The 21,961-nt window shown below is 41.2% G+C and overlaps 1 protein-coding gene across 6 annotated transcripts in view; it reads right to left on the bottom strand.

Annotated features, from left to right (window-relative positions):
• PDE1C (phosphodiesterase 1C) overlaps positions 1 to 21,961 on the bottom strand; it is a 1,119,495-nt gene that overhangs the window by 77,822 nt on the left and 1,019,712 nt on the right. For all 6 annotated transcript variants that reach the window (XM_077491703.1, XM_077491702.1, XM_077491705.1 and 3 more), the window contains one exon: positions 8,733 to 9,023. In XM_077491703.1, the coding sequence (XP_077347829.1) occupies positions 8,733 to 9,023 (291 nt within the window). The remainder of the gene's footprint in view (positions 1 to 8,732; positions 9,024 to 21,961) is intronic.

The following is a 21,961-nucleotide window of genomic DNA, read 5'->3' as shown; positions in this document are numbered from 1 at the left end:
GGTTCACCAGTGCTCATCCATGCTGATGACTAAACTGACCCCCCTGACACCTACATTGATTTCCCTGACACATACACTGACCCCCCCACACCTACACTAACCCTCCCCCCGTGGCAAGTGACCTCTTGACAGCAGGCTCCACGCACCAGGGAGAGAGAGCCAGGATAGGAGCCGTTCGGCTGCCCGCCCATTTACACAGAGTGAGCGGGGATCTCCCAGTGTGGCTGCAGTGTCATTCCTGCCTCCTCCTGGACCCGGCAGCGCCTATGATGGAAGTCACACATCCCGCGGTCTCGGCATTGGACCATCATAGGAGTCGGGTCCTGGAGGCGGAACTTTTTGTATGTCACTCGGAACATGCTGGATAAGCGGGAAATCGTTCCCCGTTGCCTGTGTAAACAGCTCAAAGCTATTAATGCATTTAGCAATATCGAGACCCGAGGCTTTTTGGGGCACACTCCAGGCTCCAGCCCCAGTCACCCCCTCCAACGCTACTGCTTTGGGGTTCCCCCAGGTCACCAGAACCAGTGTCCCCATTGGAATATTTCCCCTCTATTAAGTTTCTGTGGGCAACCCAAAATTTGTGATTTTCATTTTTAATAATGGTAAACAGGACAAATAGAGAGGGGGGATCACCTTAACAGAGGCACAGACAGCAATACAAACTAACAAGTGTTCTATTCCATCTCCACTCTATGCATTACTGTTGAGAGACCAAATGGTAGAGACTACTCCAAATTGGCTATTATATTTTTACATTCCTTAAAAACCTCATGCCTGGACCATTACTTATTTAACTTGTGCATTTATTTCCTTTAGTGAATTGACTTTAACATGGTCTGTTTTATGAAGTATTTACCAAGTGTTTCTGCGGTAAATACCCCATAAAGTGATATTGAATAGACATTTTCATTATCTCATCATATAAAAGGAAAAAACGGATCATGTAATTCCATTATCTCATGTGATACTCTTCAGTGAATTGAGCTCCCTATCTGATAAAATGTTGTCAGGGGGTCAGGAAGAGAGGGCATTTTTTTTTTTTAATGAGCCCTGGATAGCACTTCTAATCCTCCCTCATTCTATCCAAAATTAGGACAAAAACAAAAAACTGTCTAAACATACACTTTAATTACAGGGAGCAGCTGCATTTGACTCTGGAGATTAATATGGCTCAAGTTATGATCACATCTGTGCCTGCAGAGGGAATCTCAGATGTTGTACGTATTTGCTTTATATTAGGACCTCTGTTAATTCCAGAACTCCAATATAAGCAGAAGATTCTTCAAGCCATTCTACATAGAGGAGTCTATTAATGGGAAAAAATAAATAAAAGAACCAGCATGGGCAACAATGACATTTTTTTAGTTATTTATTCTGTGGACAATGAAACAAAGAATCCGGTAAGGCGATCCAGACCTAATGGACTCGTCCACGGGGGACACGTGCAAGCAAAGGTGCCTGTCTACGCTCCTGATACCAAGGGTGTAATCGAATGCAGGCCACACACCCGTGACGTCACTACCTCATATATAAGATGTATTCAAGAACAGACAACATTAAGCTTGTCCCTACATGGTGGGAGTTCCTTATATAACAAAATCAACTGAAAACAACAATAGACAATATCATAACATAAAAAAGCTATGTTTATAATAATAATAATAATAATAATATAAAGCTATGTTTATGTAGCAAGTTTGCATCGTACGGTATCAAAAAGTCATAATAATATCATGATTACGCCGTAGCAGTAGTACCAAAATGAGGCACGAGACTAAAGATATGAATGTGTTAAATTTATAAAAAGCTTAATTTTCAGCTGGTTTCATGTAATTTTTTCTTTTTTGTCAAAGGCTAAAGCTGGCAGACACTTTTTCTGGGACCAGTAACATTTGTACAGCGATCGGAGCTACAGATAGCCACTGATTACTGTATAAATGTCACTGGCAGGGAAGGGGTTGACACTAGGGGGCGATCAAGAGGTTAAGTGTTCCCTAGGGAGGTGTCTAACTGTGGGGGGAGTGTATTGACTGGGGGAGGAGAGAGATCACTGTTCCTGATCACTAGAAACAGCAGATCTCTCTCTACTCCCCTGTCAGAATGGGGATCTGCTTGTTAACATACACAGATCCCCGTTCTGGCTCTCTGTGGCTGGTCGGGCTAATCATCCTCTCTGCATATTCTCACTAAAGCAGAGCGTATGGCAATAGGCTGCGGTCCTGATCTGTGTATTCTGACAGCAGGGGTGTCTCCCCACTGTCAGAATTCAAATACACAGTGGGGAGATTCCTTGCATTCACATTGAATGTGTGGATGGTAGATTTGGGTCAGTTGCCTTCATTAAAACCGCTGGTTGAATAAAAAAAAAAAAAAAAAAAAAAAAACCTGATCCATGTATTGCAGCTTCTAGTCCATCTTTTGCAACAAAAAATAAATGCAAATATATTTTCATATAATGTGCATTTATTGCAAAAAAAAAAAAGAAAAGAAAATTGCAAATGAGCATGCAAAGCATTTCAACCGCAATTAGAGTGGATTGAGAGTGCAATGCACAAGCTCTCCGTACATGAACAGGCACAACCTTCCTCTCCATACCAATGTACAGATTTTCAGTTATAGAACTGGAAAAAGTAGCAATGTTCTATAAGTGCGGTGATCACTGCATTTATGTTCCATTAAGAACTACAAGCCTGTTTGCGCAGTAACAACTGTGGGGGAGAAGAACCCCTGTGCACTTGGGTGGGGGGTCTACTTGGCACAAAGGGGGGAGCTAGCCTTTAGGTGCTATGCTGTATACTGTACTGGATGGCCAGCAGTAATGATGACATTGGTGCCCCCTCTGTACATAAGTTTCACCCAGGGAGGGTTCAGTGTAGTGGTCCAGGCAGGAGTGCAGTCACTGCAGCCAGGCTTCTGCTTCTGTGTTTAGAAATTACAGTAGTGAGCAAAAAACACAGGTCAGCGCCGAAGGAGGTGGATCAGAATTCCACTGCGTTCCGGCTGAAAAAAAAAATATATTTTATTATATCTTTTCATGTGACAACACTGAAGTAATGCCACTTTGCTCCAATGTAAAGTAGTGAGTGTACAGCTTGTATAACAGTGTAATTTGCTTTCCCCTCAAAATAACTCAACACACAGCCATTAATGTCTAAACTGCTGGCAACAAAAGGGAGTACACCCCTAAGTGAAAATGTCCAAATTGGGCCCAATTAGCCATTTTCCCTCCACGGTGTCATGTGACTGGTTCGTATTACAAGGTTTCAGGTGTGAATGGAGAGCAGGTGTTTTAAATTGTGTTATCGCTCTCACTCTCTCATACTGGTCACTGGAAGTTCAACATGGCACCTCATGGGAAAGAACTCTCTGAGGATCTGAAAAAAAGAATTGTTGCTCTACATAAAGATGGCGAACCTTGGCACCCCAGATGTATTGGAACTACATTTCCCATGATGCTCAACTACACTGCAGAGTGCATGAGCATCATGGGAAATGTAGTTCCAAAACATCAGGAGTGCCAAGGTTCGCCATCGCTGGCCTAGGCTATAAGAAGATTGCAAAGTCCCTGAAACTGAGCTTCAACACGGTGGCCCAGACCATCCAGCAGTTTAACAGGACAGGTTCCACTCAGAACAGGCCTCGCCATGGCTCGACCAAAGAAGTTGAGTGCACGTGCTCTGCGTCATATCCAGAAGTTGTCTTTGGGAAATAGACGTATGAGTGATGCCAGCATTGCTGCAGAGTTTGAAGGGGTGGGGGGGTCAGCCTGTCAGTGCTCAGACCATACACCACACACTGCATCAAATTGGTCTGTATGACTGTCATCCCAGAAGGAAGCCTCTTCTAAATATGATGCACAAGAAAGCCCACAAACAGTTTGCTGAAGACAAGCAGACTAAGGACATGGACTACTGGAACCATGTCCTGTGGTCTGATGAGACCAAGATAATCTTAGTTGGTTCAAATGGTATAAAGCGTGTGTGGTGGCAACCAGGTGAGGAGTACAAAGACAAGGGTGCCTACAGTCAAGCATGGTGGTGGGAGTGTCATGGTCTGGGGATGCGCGAGTCTGCCGGCACTGGGGAGCTACAGTTCATTGAGGGAACCATGAATGCCAACATGAACTGTAACATACTGAAGCAGAGCATGATCCAATCCCATCGGAGACCGGGCCACAGGGCTGTATTCCAACATGATAAAGACCCTAAACACACCTCCAAGATTACCACTGCCTTGCTAAAGAAGCCGATGGATTGGCCAAGCATGTTTCTAGACCTATATCCTATAAGCATCTGTGGGGCATCCTCAAATGGAAGGTGGAGGAGTGCAACGTCTCTAACATCCACCATCTCTGTGATGTCATCATAGAGGTGTGGGAGAAATCTCCAGTTGCAACCTGTGAAGCTCTGGTGAACTCCATGCCCAAGAGGGTTGAGGCAGTGCTGAAAAATAATGGTGCCCACACAAAATACTGACACTTAGGTCCCAATTTGGACATTTTCACTTAGGGGTGTACTCACTTTTGTTGCCATTGGTTTGGATGTTAATGGCTGTGTGTTGAGTTATTTTGAGGGGACAGCAAATTTACACTGTTTTACAAGCTGTACACTCACTACTTTACTTTTTAGCAAAGTGTAATTTCTTCCGTGCTGTCACATGAAAAGATATAATAAAAATATTTCTAAAAATGGAAGGGGTGTACTCACTTTTGTGAGATACTGTATATGCAGTTTGTGGTAGTGAGTGTCTATATCATGGAGTGGTTAATATATACGCAGCTTAGTATGAACGAATGAATTGTAATATTCCTTGGTGTAGATACTGGCTTTGTGATTTTAATACTGTAATGTGCAGCCAGAGAAAATATTCATCTTAAATGGTGTTTTAATATTTTATTATTTTGCTTGAAAAGAAATATGATACTGTATATATCGGGACTCTAGTGCTGGCCAGTCACTGGCCATTTTTTTGGCAACAATTCTCAACTAACTTTCTAAGCACATAAAAAGATCAAGGTAACATACCCAAATATTTTTTTTTTATCAAAACCAGAAAACTACTCCTACTATTGCTAGTAGTTAGCACGATTGAATAAAAGAAAGTTGAAGGCAGAGTTAAAATATAGCACATCTGCTTTTAGTATGTGGATGCATATAAAACTTTAACAAATCATAAAAGCTTACAGTTTTATAAAGTATACCATTGAACACCGAATGCCAGGCAAGACCAAAGTCTTCACCGGCTTACTAGTGTTTGTAGGACTATGCCCTTGTACACACGGTCGGAGAATTCGTCGGAATGTGTCCTATCAGACCGTTTTTCAGATAATCCGACTGTGTGTGGTATGCATCGGACTGTTTCCGTCAGAATATCCGTCGGACCAAATTTTCCAACTTGCTGGAAATATTTTCCGACAAACTGGTCCGATCAGACATACTCTGATCATGTGTAGAGAATTCCGATCGGACCAAGTGCCACGCATGCTTAGATCAAATTCCTACATCAAAGCTATTGGCTACTAGCCTGAAAGTAGTCCCATCGTAACGAAATTACGTCATCACTTTCTGAACAGTCGGATTTTCTGCCAACTTTGTCCGACCGTGTGTATGCAACAGTTTCGGACAAGGTTGTCGGAATCTCCGACCGTGTGTACAAGAGTGTAGATTGGCCATTAATGTGACTCTTTCTGGCTCTTATATTGGCCACCATGAATAACCTCTTTAATGCTGATATTTTTGCACATTTATTTGTAGTTTGTGTAAAACTATAATATGAACATTCATTGTATAAAATCTCTTCAGTGTTAATTGCAGACAAAATCCTTATAGTACACTAATCTATTAAGAATAGGCTAGGGCACCCCACGCCCACTTTGCTACACATTTTCTTTTAATTTTCTTTACATGCCCCAAGAACATATATAAAAATTTAATGAAAGATAAACTTCATTTCAAAAATAAATAAAAATTAATTAAAAGTCAGTAGCTACAAATATTGCATTATTACACTCAATGGACATTCCAGTAGTAAGTGAAGTTCCCCTTTAAACAACACTGTGCAGTGACATTTACAGTAAAAAGGATCAACTGGATGTTTTCTCTATAGAAGTACTCTATTCTGGTTGTCCAAGCACACACTACTAGGGTATTTTAATGAGATACAATAGTAATCTTAGATTTTTGAAGAACATTCCAAGATTTAACGCGGTAATAAACCCAAATCCAAAAATGTATTATGTTTCAGCTTACTAGCTCTTAGGATGTGGTTGCTGCATTTGTTTTATTTTTTAAGTTTTTTTTTCCCCTTTACTTTCAGACCAAGTTGTCCAGCAAAAGTGTCAGTTAGAGGTTGAAACAAACCATTTAATACGGACGTGTCCCAAAAAGGAAAACTGTTGCTGCAACTGCTTAACCACTTGCCGACTGCCACACATACATATACGTCGGCAGAATGGCACAGGCAGCCAAACCCCTTCAATACCAGGTACTTATACACCTTCTTGTCCAAGCTATTGAATAATTGTGCGGTCATGCTACATTGTACCCAAACAATTTTTTATCATTTTGTTCCCACAAATAGAGCTTTCTTTTGGTGGTATTTGATCACCTCTGTGATTTGAATTTTTGGCAAAATAAAAAAAGACAGAAAATTTTGAAAAAAATAAAGTTTTTCTTTGTTTCTGTTAAAACAAAAAAAATTGTAAATACAGTAAGTTTTCTCCTTCAATGACAGGCACTGATATGGCTTCACTGAGGGGCACTGATAAGGCGGCACTGATGGGCACTCATAGGCGGCACTGATGGGCACTCATAGGCTGCTCTGGGTACTTAGGGATGGCAGGATGGGCACTGAGATGTGGCACTGATGGGATGGCATTGCTGTGCATCACTGGTCTGATCTGCTGCATAATGTTGCCAGTCAATGCCCATCTGTGGGCACTGATTGGCATATTTGTATATGTGGATGGCCATGGGGTAAGTACCTGGTCATTCACATGTTGGGGGCTTCCCTGATGGTCCTGGCGGCATCCTGGTGGTCCAAAGTTTTCAAAATTGTCGCTCTTTTTTTGTTTATAAAAATAAAAAACACAGAGGTGATCAAATACCACCAAACAAAAGCACTATTTGTGGGGAAATTTTGTTTGGGTACAACGCCGCACGACTGCGTAATTGTCAGCTAAAGTGACGCAGTACAGAATCGCAAAAATTGCTCTGGTCAGGAAAGGGGTGAATACTTCCGGGGCTGAAGTGGCTAAAATGTCTTAGCTGTGGCTCAGCTTCAATTTGGTATTCAAGTCCTGCTAAATCTGCTATTTCTTCTGACACTACCCTCCCCCCAGATTGACAATGCTGCTGACCAAATGCATCTCTGTTGCTCTTCCAGAAAAATGGAGCCACCCTTAGACAGGAACTGTTTTACTAGCTGAATAACCAGATGAAAATGAATTAAAAAAAAAAAGCCTAGAAAAAAAAAAAAAGACTGCAGTCACCACATCTAAAAACTAGAAAGCTGCAATACTAGAATTTTTTTTTGTTCTTGGATTTAGATTAGGTTTTAATGTAATTAGCTACTAGATGCCATAGATATGCCACCTGGCCCAAGTTTTTCAGTAGTGAAAATTCTTTTACTTGCCCTTTCCTTTCAGCCAAGGGTATCAGACCCACTTCCCAATTGGCTGGGAGGAGGATCATTGTTGCAACAGCAAATATTCATTGACTGTTGCAACACACCTGGGTGGGCTCCGATCGCACTCTCTGCTTCCCGAGCCCAGCTTATTTTGAAGCATATTAATCAGGTGCTTAAAAAAAAAAAAATCGGGCCCGCTGCCCTGAGAGGGGCCGGATGCATGAATAGGGGTGGCCGCTTCGACCATGGATAGATTCATGCTATGCATATAGGGGGTGGCCTGGAGAAAGAGGGCGGGGCCTGGGCCCCTGTAATGGACATATAGCCCCTAATGGAGAGCCCAAAATCTGGTGCTGCTCTGCATAGAAACAAATCCGTTTCCAGGTTATTTGTCAAAGCTTACTTGAACAAGCTGAAATTAGAAGCTGATTGGCTACCATGTAGAGCTGTACCAGATTTTGCACTCTCCGGTTTCATGCCCTGTACACACAATTCAAAAATCGGACCACAGATCGTCTTACTCACTTGCTAGTCGCAAGTAGAAATTTAATGGGTTACTAAAGTTCCGAAAATTCTTGCACGACAGAATAAAAATTTGTAAGTAATGTATAGTGCTGTAGTGTATTTCTATTGTATATTTGGACAACAACTGTACTGATTAAACGGAAATCGTACGAGAACATTTTTTGAGCTTGTCCCATCGGATAATATATGAACTGTCGTGATCGTCTCTCAATAGCTCCATCAATAGCACTCTCAAAAAGTCCATCAAGTCCAACCTATGTGTGTGATTATATGTCAGTATTACATTGTATATCCCTGTATGTTGTGGTCGTTCAGGTGCTTATCTAATAGTTTCTTGAAACTATCAATGCCCCCCACTGAGACCACCGCCTGTGGAAGTGAATTAACCATCAAACCATCACTTTGAAAGCGCTATTTTTCATACGATTTTCGTACCGTGTGTACGGCCCATTAGTAAATCAACCCCACTGTTTTTCCTTTTTATCCCACCTAATTTAGTCTGGAAATAATCATTTTTAAAGAAGCACAAGATACAAAATTATGACATTCAGTTGTAGATATTATGTAGATTGACCTACCATTCTGCACTTGCTGTTTGCCTTCACTGTCCCCACTTTTTTCTTGCTTGCTTTGACTTTGTCCTGAGGAATCGTCTCGTCTGTTTACATTTGGCAAACGAGTCCCATTAATATTTCCCTGACTAGATTCCGTGACTTTGCCATCACTTGAGTTTGTTTCTTTGTTTGTCTCTGGTTTAGGCGGTAAAGATTTTTCATTGTCATTTCTATCTTCTTTGTCATCGTCTCTTTTGTCATCTTTGTCTTTCAAAGTCGTTTCTTCTGCTTCTTTCTTCGCTCTCTCCTCTGCATCTGTTTAGAAAGTATTAAGAAAATGAATTGAAACGTGGTGGATTGTTAACAGCTTTCTTTGGTATTTTTTCAGAGGTGGTATGCTTTAAATTCTGCTTCTAATATAGAAGAACCATGGCTTTCCATCTATACATTTACGGTTGATTTTCTAAAGGTGTAAACGTTTTTCTTTTATCAAAGTGAATTTTTTTCCTGAACTTAATGAATAAGGTGAAGCTGTGTCACCCAGTAATTTTTCCTTGCTTTGGGTATTCACAATTAATAAAGCTTCACCTTATGTACTAAGCTCTGGGAACATTCACTTTGCATAGTGAACTTTTATTTTGTAAAATTAAAAGCATCTACTCCTTTATTAACCACTTGCCTACTGGGCAATTTCACCCCCTTCCTGCCCATGCCAATTTTTAGCACTCACACTGTGAATGACAATTGCGCCAACATGGTACACTCTAACCATGTGAAATTGTTATCACTTTCTTCAGACAAATAGGGCTGTTCTGGTTTAGCATTTGCATTTGCAGAGTTTTTATTTATTTTTTTTCCATATCATTACCTACAGCAGTATTGGCTACTGATTGTTGTTGTCACAAAGTCAGGGGCTTTGCTAGGATTGTAAAAGTCTTGGGTCACCTATGAAAAATGTACTAACATGCACTGTTGGGTTTTTTATTTTTTTACAAGTTTTTTTTTCTTAGTTTGTCAGTAAATAAGTAATTTTTCTCCTTTACTGATGTATGCCGATGAGGCGGCACTGATGGGCAGCACTGACTGGCGGCACTTATGGCGTGTTATTGTAATCAGGGCACTGATAATCAGTGCCCTGATCACATGTCTGGATGGCCCCTGCGAGGAGATGCCGCTGATCGTTACTCCTCGCCACACACTCTAACAAAGTGATCGCCTGTGTCCAATCACAGCCAGTCACATGTAAACATGTCAAAGAGCCGTGGCCGTTGGTCTTTGCAGAGATTGGGGTCGCACCGGGTCCTAGCAACACTGTGCAGCCCCCACAGATGCGTGAGATTGGCCATTCTGGGACGACGTTGTATGATGTCGTCCCAGATCGAGAGCCACACCGCCCCTCCCTCATTTGACAGTGGGCGGGCAGCAATTGGTTAAACCATCTCCTCTAAATCATTGTGTAGCCACCCTGGCGGTATGATTGTCAGATTTTTTTTTTTGGTCTCAAAGTGGTACATTGTTTTGCATAGCAATTTGGAGTTTTACATTTTAGGCCTACAATTCTTAGTAATAACACACTTAAATATGTACAAACAAGAGTCTAGTAGACATCCCGGGTATGATAAAGTTTGAAACACTAAATCATAAATTATAATATAATAAATAATTATAAAAATGTGACATCAGAGGAAGGTGGGGTCGTCCGTTTATGTCACTGAGTGGACCCGCCGTCAGCTATATAACAGCTGTCACTGAGAAGAAGCATCGCTCGGCGGTGGTCTCCCATGGAGGCGGAAGTTGTTGCGGCTTTTTTTTTCTTTTTTCGGCTCGTCGGGTGGCGTGAGATGGACCTACATCGTGGGACATTTTTATTTTTTTATCTTTTAATAAAGGACTTGTCCCAAAGTTTCTCCTGTCTTTTTTTATACTTTTTTTTGTGAAATGGTAAGGGTACAATGTACCCCTTACCAATTCACATGGGGGGGAGGCCAGGATCTGGGGGCCCCTTGATAAAGGGGGCTTCCAGATTTCAATAAGCCCCCTGCCCGCAGACCCCCATAACCACTGGGCAAGGGTTGGGGGGGGGTGAGTCAACATGGGGACAAGGTGCTTTGGGGGCTACTCTATAGCACCCTGCTCATGTTGAGGGCATGTGGCCTGGTACAGTTCAGGAGGGGGAGCACTCTCTCTCCCCCTACTTTTCCCGCGACCTGTCAGGTTGCGTGCTCGGATAAGGGTCTGGTATGGATTTTGGGGGACCCCTACGCCATTTTTATTTTGGCGTAGGGTTCTCCTTAAAATCCATACTAGACCTGAAGGGCCTGGTATGGATTTTGGGGGGAACCCCTACGCCATTTTTTCTTTAATTTTAATAAAAAACATTTTTTTATATATTTGGTTCGGGGGTTCCCCTTAATATTCATACCAGACCCAAAGGGCCTGAGGGGTGGGGACCCATGCTGTTTTTTTCCAATGAGTTTTATCTATGTTGCCAAGACCCGACAATTCATTACAGCCGCAATCCGTTTTAAATGACTTTTTTTTCCTTTTAAAGATCTCATTTTGCTGTGGTACTGTTCTAAACACGGGAAATCTGTGCCATTTTACAAGTATACTATAGACCAGTGATGGCGAACCTTGGAACCCCAGATGTTTTGGAACTACATTTTTCCATGATGCTCATGCACTCTGCAGTGTAGTGGAGCATCATGGGAAATGTAGTTCCAAAACATCTGGGGTGCCAAGGTTCGCCATCACTGCTATAGACACTCCCCAGGCACAATATTTATAGGAATATTTCATTTTATTGTTTCACTTTAAGCATTATTAAAATTACTGCTCCCGAAAAAATGGCCATTTTTAGAAAAAAATTTTGCATTGATACATGTCCCCAGGGGCAGGACCCGAGTCCCCAAACACTTTCTATGGCAATAACTTGCATATAAGCCTTTAAAATTAGCACTTTTGATTTTTTATGTTAGTGTCTCATAGACTTTATTGGTGTTCGTCTGAATTTTTCCCCTGTTTGCATGTTCTGGTGCATACCGAACCGGGGAGTGTTCGGCTCATCCTTATGTCTAATATATACTCACTGGCCACTTTTTTATGTACACTTTGCTAGTACTGGGTTTGACCTCCTTTTGCCTTCAGAACTGTCTTATTTTTTTCATGGCATAGATTCAACAAGGTGTTGGAAACATATTGACATGATAGCATCACGCAGTTGTTGCAGATTTGTCGGCTGCACATCCATAATGCGCATCTCCCATTTCACCACAGCCCAAAGGTACTCCATTGGATTGAGATCTGTTGACAGTGGAGGCCACTGGAGTACAACAAACTCATTGTTCAAGAAAATAGTTTGCAATGATTTTGAGCTTTGTGACATCGTATATTATCCTGCTGGAAATAGCCATGAGAAGATAGACATGGATAAGTCAGAAAGGGATGGAGATAGTCAGCAACAATACTCTGGTAGGCCGTGCCATTTAAACGATGCTCAATTGGTACTAAGGGGCCCGAAGTGTGCCAAAAAAAATCCCCCACACCATTACACCACCAGCCTGAACCATTGATACAATGCAGGATGGATCCATGCTTTCATGTTGTTTACGCCAAATTTTGACCCTACCCTCTGAATGTTGCTGCTGAAATTGAGTCATCAGACCAGTTTTTCCAATCTTCTGTTGTCCAATTTTGGTGAGCCTGTGCGAATTGTAGCCTGTTTTCTGTTCTTAGCTGACAAGACTGGCACTTGGTGTGGTCTTTTGCTGCTGTAGCCCACCTGCTTCAAGGTTTGTGCATTTGTGTTGTGCATTTAGAGCAGGCATTCTGCATACCTTGGTTGTAATGAGCGTTATTTTCAGGTACTATTGCCTTTCTATCATCTCAAACCAGTCTGCCCATTCTCCTCTAACATCAACAAGGCATTTTTGTCCACACAACTGCCGCTTACTGGATATTTTCTCTTGTTCAGATCATTCTTTGTAAACCCTAGAAATGGTTGTGTGTGAAAATTCCAGTACATCAGCAGTTATTGAATTACTCAGACCAGCCTGTCTGGCACCAACAACCATGCCACATTAAAAACAAAGCAACAGAGGCCCCAGGGATAGAACGGGTAAGGACTTTTGTGAGTATCAATGCAGTAAAGAAGTATAGAAAATGTAAGAAAAATAACATAAAGAAGTATAGAAAATGTAATATAAAATAAATTATGTTATTTTTCTTACATTTTCTATACTTCTTTACTGCATTGATACTCACAAAAACCCTTACCCGTTTTATCCCTGGTGCCTCTTTTCCTTCGTTTTTTCTATTTTTCTGGTATGTGGTTTGGGATATGTTATTGCTGGTAGGGCATTTCCATTTCTCATGCCACATTTAAAGTCACTTAAATCCCCTTTCTTTCCCATTTTGATGCACAGTTTGAACTTCAGCAAGTTATCTTCACCACATCTAGATGCCTAAATGCTGCCACCTGATTGGCTGATTAGCAATTTGTGTTACCAAGCAATTGAACAGGTGTACCTAATAAAGTGGCAGGTGAGTGTATGCATTTCCAATGATTGCCAGCTCCATCTATTGGTCATAATACATGATTTTCTTGGTTGCAGTGTTTCAGGAAAATACTGCAATATGACCACTAGGGTCGTTTATAAAAAAAGACCCCATAGTCCCATTCCTTGTGCCCAGTCTATATACTAATGAACCTCATAATCACTGTGTAATGGCCTAATCACATCTGTGCATTTTAGGTACAATTTCAGTGCAGTGCTTTGGAAATAGTTCAGTTTGCCACATCCAAGATGAGATTTCTGCTAAATGCAGGTTACATAAAGTTCCATTAAAAGGATCTAAAACAAACAATGTAACACACATACCACACACACTGCATTTGCACTGCACCCAAAGCATGCATGCAATTAGGGTCTATGCTTGATCTGAGACTGAGTGCCCATACACATTAGGTGCCCACATGCGCCCATGCTAGCTCTACTCTTTTACCAAAATGTTTTAGGTCTAGTAAGAACAAAAGCACCTACACCTAATAATAATGCATGTGTCATAATCTCTTTTTTCAAAATTGTTATCTGGGTGTCTTCTCCTGCAAACTTTCAAAGTACACAATAAAAAGAATTTCAAGTATTAATCACTGGTCCAGATTTCTCCAACGTAACAAACCTAAGCTCTGATGAAGGGAAATTTGTCTATATCCCCTAAGCCCCTGTACACACGGTCGGAGATTTCCACAACCAAATCCGTCGGATTTTGCCCGTCGGATCTTGTCCGAAACTGTTGCATACACACGGTCGGACAAAGTTGGTGAAAAAATCTGATCTTTCAGAACGTGATGATGTAATTTCGTTACGATGGGACTACATTCAGGCTAGTAGCCAATAGCTTTGATGTAGGAATTTGATCTGAGCATGCGTGGCACTTGGTCAAAATTCTCTACACATGATCGGAGTATGTCCGATCGGCCCAGTTGGTCGGGAAATATTTCCAACATGTTGGAAAATTGGGTCCGACGGAATCAGTCCGATGCATACCACACACAGTCGGATTATCCGACGACACGGTCCGATAGGACACATTCCAACGGATTATCCGACCGTGTGTACAAGGGCTAAGAGGTGTTGTCTTTCAACTCTTGATTAACTCTTAAACTGACTATTAAAAATGATATCTGGATCTGGACCCCTGTGGCTTGGCCTTTTATTTCACATGCACGTCTTCATTCTCCAGTTAGCAGGGCATTTATTTGCAAAATTATGTGGGCAATGCACATGAAAATAATTTTTGCTATGTGCATTTTGCCAGCCTATGTCAAACGATGTGTGAGGCATATAGGGAGCTCACTGTTACTTGTATTACTAGCAAAAGTGTGCCTATTGTGACTGTATTGCTCTGTGCTGTAAGTGACATACTCTGTCATAGGCGTGCACGCATGGTGTGCTAGGTGTGCCTGGGCACAACCTAATCACCCTGTGCAGTGTGGATTCCCCCTGCTTCCTGGCATCCTCTGTCTCTCCCTTGCAGCGCTGCCAGCTTTCCTTCTATCCCACTGGCTGCTGTGGGGGATGTTTCAGGATGGATATATGAACACAGTGAGTTATCTGTACCGATCAGTCCTGCATTCATTATTAACTGAAGCCTAGTAAACTATGTTTACTAGGCTTCAGTTTGTGAATGAAAGGGCAGCAGCTCTGCAAAGATCACTTCCCATTCGTTCACTATCCAGTGCAACTGAAACTGCAAAGAAAGGGGCTGGAAAAGCTCTGTTCTCAGTTCTCTCTGTTTAGACTCCTGATATTTCACCAAAGCCTCACAAAAAAAAAAAAGTAGAGAAGATAATAAAAAAATAAAATAAAAATTGTATTTTCATTTTTTTTTCCAGTTCTGCCCATTCTGTGCATTAGGTTACATACTGTACACCATTTCCACTCTGTACATTGGACTTTATTGGTATGGAGTATATAACACAATCATTACAGTATTGTCATATAAATAGACTGTAGTAATTAGTACCACTGAGAATTCTGATTTCTTCCTGTTCAATAAATAGGTACACTTTTGTTAGTGTACAGATTAAATTAATTGTAATGTTAATAGAAATAGAAATGTAATTTCAAGCACAATCAGTTAGTATTTCTATCATTTAGAATGTGTCATTAGGTTACTGAATCAACTAGAATAAGAAACTGGCTTTTCAAAGTGATAAATTATACTTACATGTACAATGTAATACAAAGATAAGACCTTAGCAATTATTTATTTAGCTCTCTGAGTTCTTTAATGAACATGTCAAGCTACTTGTACGGCCATAAGGCCTAAAGCATCAGCAGTAACTGCCATTGTATTAAGAGTAAAATATTAAAAAGGTCATTATTCTATGTGGACAGAAAGAACATTTAATAAAGTTTCTGTATAATGTTTTATGTAGTTCCTTACTAAAACAGATTATTATATTACTTATCATTCCTAAAAAAAAAAAACACATGTCTCTAACCCAAATCACAAAACATGAATTATCATGGTTGGGACAGTCCATGCTCTTCCAAAGATCAATTGAGTGACCACTCTACCCATTCCATTATCTGCTTGCACATTGGTTATCACAAATGTTTCATTGATTAATTAGTACCTCCAAACATGGCTGTCTTTAATATTGATTGGACCCTGGGCAAAATTTTTATTGGGGCCCCCTCATGCAGTTTCGCTCTCCACCTGCTCTAAGACATACAATAAATAGCAGCTAGACTCAAAATCAGTTTACTGAATCAGATCAGACAGCTATTGCGATTGGTTGCCAGAGCTTACAATGTATAATTACCGCTCATTAACTGGTTGTTAGAGGTTAAAGCACATATTATGGCTCACCAATTAGTTGCTAGAGGTTACAGCACATGATTTCTTCTTGTTGACTGGTTGCTAGAGATTACTGTGAATATGACATCAGGGGGGCATGGTATACATATCAATGCCACTGGGCGCTGCTATTTATGTATAAATGCCACCTTTATTTACCTATGAATGCCACTGCTATTTACATATGAATGCCAGTAATTTACATGTAAAAAAAGGGGTCGGAGTTGAGTCATCTGTACACAACAATAGGGCAGAGCTGGGCAGCATTAGTAGCAGAACTTCACACTGAGATATTGGGATACAGCATGGGACTAAAACCTTAAGGGACGAGGGAATTTAAACCAGGATAGTTGGCAAGTATGGGGCAGCTGCTTTGGGCCCCACAACAATGACAGGGCCCAGGGCAGCTGCCCCTTTTGCCTGCCTTAAAAACGGCCTTGCCTCCAAACAGAATTTAAATTAGTGAGCAAGGACAAATATGTCTACTTACAATTTGCCTTTCTTCTCTGTCAAAATACTATGAAGGCATGCCTCTTACCAACCAAAATAGCAAATTTTTATGAAAATTGCGACAAATTTAAGCATGGTATCTCTATCTTTTATTCATTAATACAATGTACGAATACCTTTCTTGCTGAATCTCCACCTTTTACTAGAGTTTCATTTACCAAAGTACAATGGGAACAGACATTACAAGCCACATATATAGCCAATAGAAAATGTCAACTTATGAATTACTATGCAAAAAACAACATTACGCTGGCATCTTACCCCACATCACATTTCTAAATATAGTCCTCAAACTTCTAATCTCTGTTGGAGAGGCTGTAGGCAAATAGGTACCCTATATCATCTTTTTCTGGTCCTGCAGATGTATAGCTAAGCTTTGTAACTTTCTTTTTTCACATTACAGGCATACCCCACTTTTAAGTACCCAATGGGGTTTATTTACTAAAGCTGGAAAGTGCAAAATCAGACTCACTTCTGCATAGAAACCAATGAGCTTCTAACCCCGGCTTGTTCAATTAAGCTTTGGTAATAAAAAACTTGGAAGCTCATTGGTTTCTACTCAGAAGTGAGCCTGAGTTTCCAGCTTTAGTGAATAAACCCCATTGTGTACTTAAAAGTGGGGTATGCCTGTATGTCTAAAGTGATTGCCTTTCTACTTCCTATTTCTCCAGACCTAGCTATTTTTAATTTAGGTATTGATGCTATCCCCTCATCTTTGCATATAGTGTGGATGAACGCACTATTAGCAGCTAGATTGACACTAGTGAGAAGCTAAAAGACATCAGCTCCCCCGGACATATATATGAAGCGATCAGAACAAGCAACTTATATTACGCTTATGAAACAACATTTGCTGCTACTATCTGGACTTTTGTCCATGTATGTTCTTTGTGGCAGCCATTGGGCTCTTTAGATATACCTTGCACCCTTATACCAAAGTCAAACCATAATGATAACAATGCAATCTGATTAAGGCTACTTGCAAACCTATATTTGACACAGTAGGGTTGATTGACTAAAACTGGAGAGTGCAAAATCTGGTGCAGCTGTGCAAGGTAGCCAATCAGCTTTTAACTTCAGCTTGTTCAATTAAGCTTTGACAAAAAAAAAATGGAAGCCGATTGGTTTCTATGTAGAGTTGCACCCGATTTTGCACTCTCCAGTTTTATTAAATCAACCCCACGGATTTATGTGTGTGATATTCTGACTCCTTGAGTTCTTGAGTTTACCTTTTTTCTTTTTTTTTTCTGTTAATGTTGAGTAACAACTATGTATGTTTGCGGTACGAATGCACGACTCATTCGTTCTGTACTGTCTTCAAAAGTCAATAAAGAAAAACGAAAACAGAGCATTATGGGCCTGATTTAAGAAAGGATTTGTGTGAATCCAATTGTTTTGAGATTTTCCAATTTTATCTGCATAGACTTTACTTAAGCATGCATATACTGAATTTACAAGTATAGTTTGTTCTTCAGCTTCTGGACATTTTATATTAAGCTGTAGCTTGTCAAAAATAAAAATGTGATTTTCGCTCATGTTTTTGGGTCTATCCCATCACAGTTATTGATTGTACATGCAATCTCATGTAACAAAACCATAAAATGTGCGTACTGACAATAAAGGTAGCAACAAAAATCTATTTTGCTTGGCACGTGTACATTTAAATGTTGAATGAGTAGGTCACTTTTGTTTTTTGTTTTTCAAGTTAATATTAACATGCATGCATTATTGCACTTTAGAGGAACAGAAGGAATGGAGGCAGACTTATCTGCATGTTCAAGAGCATATTGTATTCATTCAACAAGTGCACGATCAGCTAGATAAGTTCAGGGATCACATTTGCTGTGCACACTAACAATGTATTTTTAGTGATTTATCTCTGATCCTGTTTATTTGGTTTAATAAATGAGTTTCATTGTCTAACAATGTGCTTACTTAATAAGGGCTGCTTAATACATAAAATAGGAAAGTCTGCTCCATTTCCTTTGACTGTCCAGGTGCCTGTACTCCTACTTAATTTTGAAAACTGAAAGTAAGCATCAGATAGATGTGATGAACTTTCCTGTATATTCTACACACTGTAAAATGTGATGCCATGCATATTCCTGCACTTGTGTTGGAATACAGTATTTATTAGTGAAGGGAGATATAAAATATTTACTGGCTTTCTGTGCTGGTGACAAAGGAATGCTTTAAAATGATTTAGCTTTAATTATCTCCAGTGATGGGTCCATGTAAATGTGATATCAAATCATGTTAAATATTTTAAAAATGAAAACTGGCAGGCAGTATGATTTTACTACCAATTCTCAAGGGAATGTGATTTCAAACAGTAACTTGTTTTGTGAGCAAAGGGTATTATGATCCAGTATATCCTTTTACTTATGCTGGCTATACACTATACGAAAAATCGTCCGAAATTCGGTCATTTAGACAGTTCGTTTTCGGCCAGTTAATAGGCTCAAAATTGATAATCATTGGGATGTTTTTAAGCCGAAAAAAATGAAGAACATGTTTGGAAATTTTCTGCCAAACAATAAATTAATAGGTTAATGTGTTTCCCGTCCGAACTGTCTGCACTTGGTATATGTAAAAAAAACGGAAAATTGTATCATACTCGCTGTAATTTTCCTTTCCTGGTGCCAATCCATGACAGCATACATGTGATAGAGCTCCGCCTCTACTCAGACTTCAGGACTAGTGAATAACATAAATTAAAGGACATTGTCCCTCCCCCAACATTCTTCGTAATATAGAATACCGAGGGTGGGAACATATGCTGCCATGGATTGGCGCCAGAAAACGAAAATTACCGTAAGTATGATACAATTTTCCATTTTCCTGGTGCCTCCATGGCAGCATACATGTGATAAATAACTATCTCACACGGGTGGGTTTAATGCTTTAACAAAAAAAAAAAATCTTTTAATCAGATACAGACATAGCAGCATGAAGTGCTCTTCTCCCGAACGCTACGGTCATAAGAGCTGCGGGATCAACACTATAATGTTTAAGGAACGTGTGTCGAGAAAACCAAGTGGTAGCCCTGCATACTGTTTCCAAAGAAACATTAGCCCTCGCTGCCCAAGAAGCTGATACCGCTCTTGTTGAGTGAGCATTCACCTGAGCCAGAGGTTCCAATTAACTCACCCTGTATGCCTTCTGAATTAGCTTGACAACCCAGAATGCCAAGGTTATGGTAGAAGCTTCCTTCCCTCTATTTTTGCCCCATGGGATGATGAGTAATCTTTCAGAATTCCTGAAACTTGCTGTGGCTTCCAAGTAGGCCCTGAGGACTTTGGATATGTCCAACTCGTGACAGGAGTTTGATTCTTAGTCCTTGAAAACTGGTAATGCCCATGGCTCTGACAGGTGACCTTAGGCATAAACCCTCTGAGAGGGCGAAGTTCTACCCTATCTGGAAAAAATGATACATGTTCATCCCCAATGCCCAGGGAGTGGAGCTCCGAAATCCTCCTGCCAGATGTAATAGCCAATAGAAAAGTTGTTTTTAAAGTTAAATTCCAAATTGAAACTTCTTCAACTGGCACAAACGGATGAGTAGATAGAACTTGCAGTACTAAAGGAAGATCCCACATCTTCAATACTCCCCTGAGGAACGTAACCACTAGAGGGTCTTCTGTCCACTTGGTGTTGGTTGCTGCAGAAATTGCAGACACTTGTACCTTGAGGAAACTCTGGCTGAGCCCCAAATCAAGACCAGTTTGCAGGAAACTTAGCACATCAGCAGTGGAAGGAGAGAAGTTCTTATCCTATGCCACAGGGAAAGGATTTGATCCTGTCCCAAATTCTTGCATAGATTGTGTTGATTGTAGGCTTTCTAGCTTTCAATAGGGTGGATATGACCTCTTGGGAACAGCCTAACGATTCAAACCTCCTCCTTTCAACTTCTATACACGAAGATCCAGCTTCTGTGGGTCTGGATGGGCCAGCCTGCCCCTGGGTCAACAACCGTGGGAAGGGAGGAAGTCTGATCGGAGGACCTACACTGAGGTGCATGGCTAGTGGAAACCACGGTCTCTTCGGCCAATAGGGTAGCACTGCTAGCACTTGGACTGGTTCGTTCAGGAGTCTGAGGAGAAACCTCTAAATGAGTGGGCGAGGAGGAAAGGCGTAAGCGGTCTTGAAGGTCCAGGGACAAGATAGCGCATGTACCCCTTCCGCCTGTGGATGTGGAAGGCAAGAGAAAAATCTCCTGATTTTGAAATTCTCCTGCTTAGCAAAAAAGATCCACCTGTGGGGTCTGCCATAGATTGGAGATTTGGTTGAACACATGGGGATGGAGAGACCACTCGTCATTGTCCCCAAACCTTCTCGATAAGACATCTGCCTCCATGTTCATCTTGCCTGGGAGATACATTGCCCTGAGGTCTACCAGGTTCCTCTCTGCCCAGAGCATCACAGCTTCCAACTCCCTCAGAAGAGTCTTGCTGTGGGTGCCCCCTTGTTTCTGAAGATACGAGACCGCCGCCTTGTTGTCCAAATGTAAAAGTACTCTGTCCCTTGACCTGAGATGCAAAAGAGGTTAAGGCTAGAAATGCTGCTTGAAAGCTTGAAATTGCAGGTGGACATGACCCACTGTGAACCTTAAATATTTTTGGAAGGATGGTAGAATAGGGACGTGGAGGTAAGCATCCTGCAGGTCAATTGAGATTAACCAATCTCCTGGTTGTATAGTTGGGATGATTGTTTGGAGCGATTCTATCTTGAAGCTTTCGAAATGGATATATTGATTTAGCTTTTTCAGATCTATTACAGGTCTCCAGTCGCCTGTCTTTTTCTGCACCAGGAAAAGGGTGGAGTAAAAACCTTTAAATCGCTCCGATGGGGGGGGGGGGGCAGGTATTGCTGCCCCTTGGCGCTGCAGGGACTCCAAAAATTGGTTTAAGGCTAGGTCTTTCTGTGGAGAGGCTGGTAACTGACTCTTTGAAGGACATGTTAGGAGGCTGCTGAGAGAAAGTCCAGAAGTGACCATACCGGATCGTTGATAGGACCCATGGGTCTTGACACTTGGATGCCCAGATGGGGGGAAAGTTTTTTAACCGGGCTCCCACTGGAGGCCTCTTCGCCCCTCTGACGTCAAAAAGACTTTGTAACCTCCTTGGGAGCGGTGAGGGACTTGTTCTTTCTGGCTCCCAAAAAAAGTCTGGGTGCCTCTCCATGATTTGATTAACTGATGTTGTCCCTAAAGGGGCGAGACTGCCTGAAGTCTCTAGAATTTGATTGCTGGAATCATGATACATAGGCCTTTGTTCTCCGGACCTTCCTGTCCTGAGGAAGTAAGCCAGATTTTCCCCCTGTTACTCTGGAGATTGCTTTTTCGAGTTTCTCGCCAAACAAGGATTTTCCATCAA

Source organism: Lithobates pipiens, unplaced genomic scaffold, assembly GCF_037356315.1.
Source record: "Lithobates pipiens isolate NorthernLeopardFrog02 unplaced genomic scaffold, aLitPip1_a1.2 Scaffold_19, whole genome shotgun sequence".
Classification (NCBI taxonomy): Eukaryota; Metazoa; Chordata; class Amphibia; order Anura; family Ranidae; genus Lithobates; species Lithobates pipiens.
This window is presented reverse-complemented; position numbering and strand designations above follow the sequence as displayed.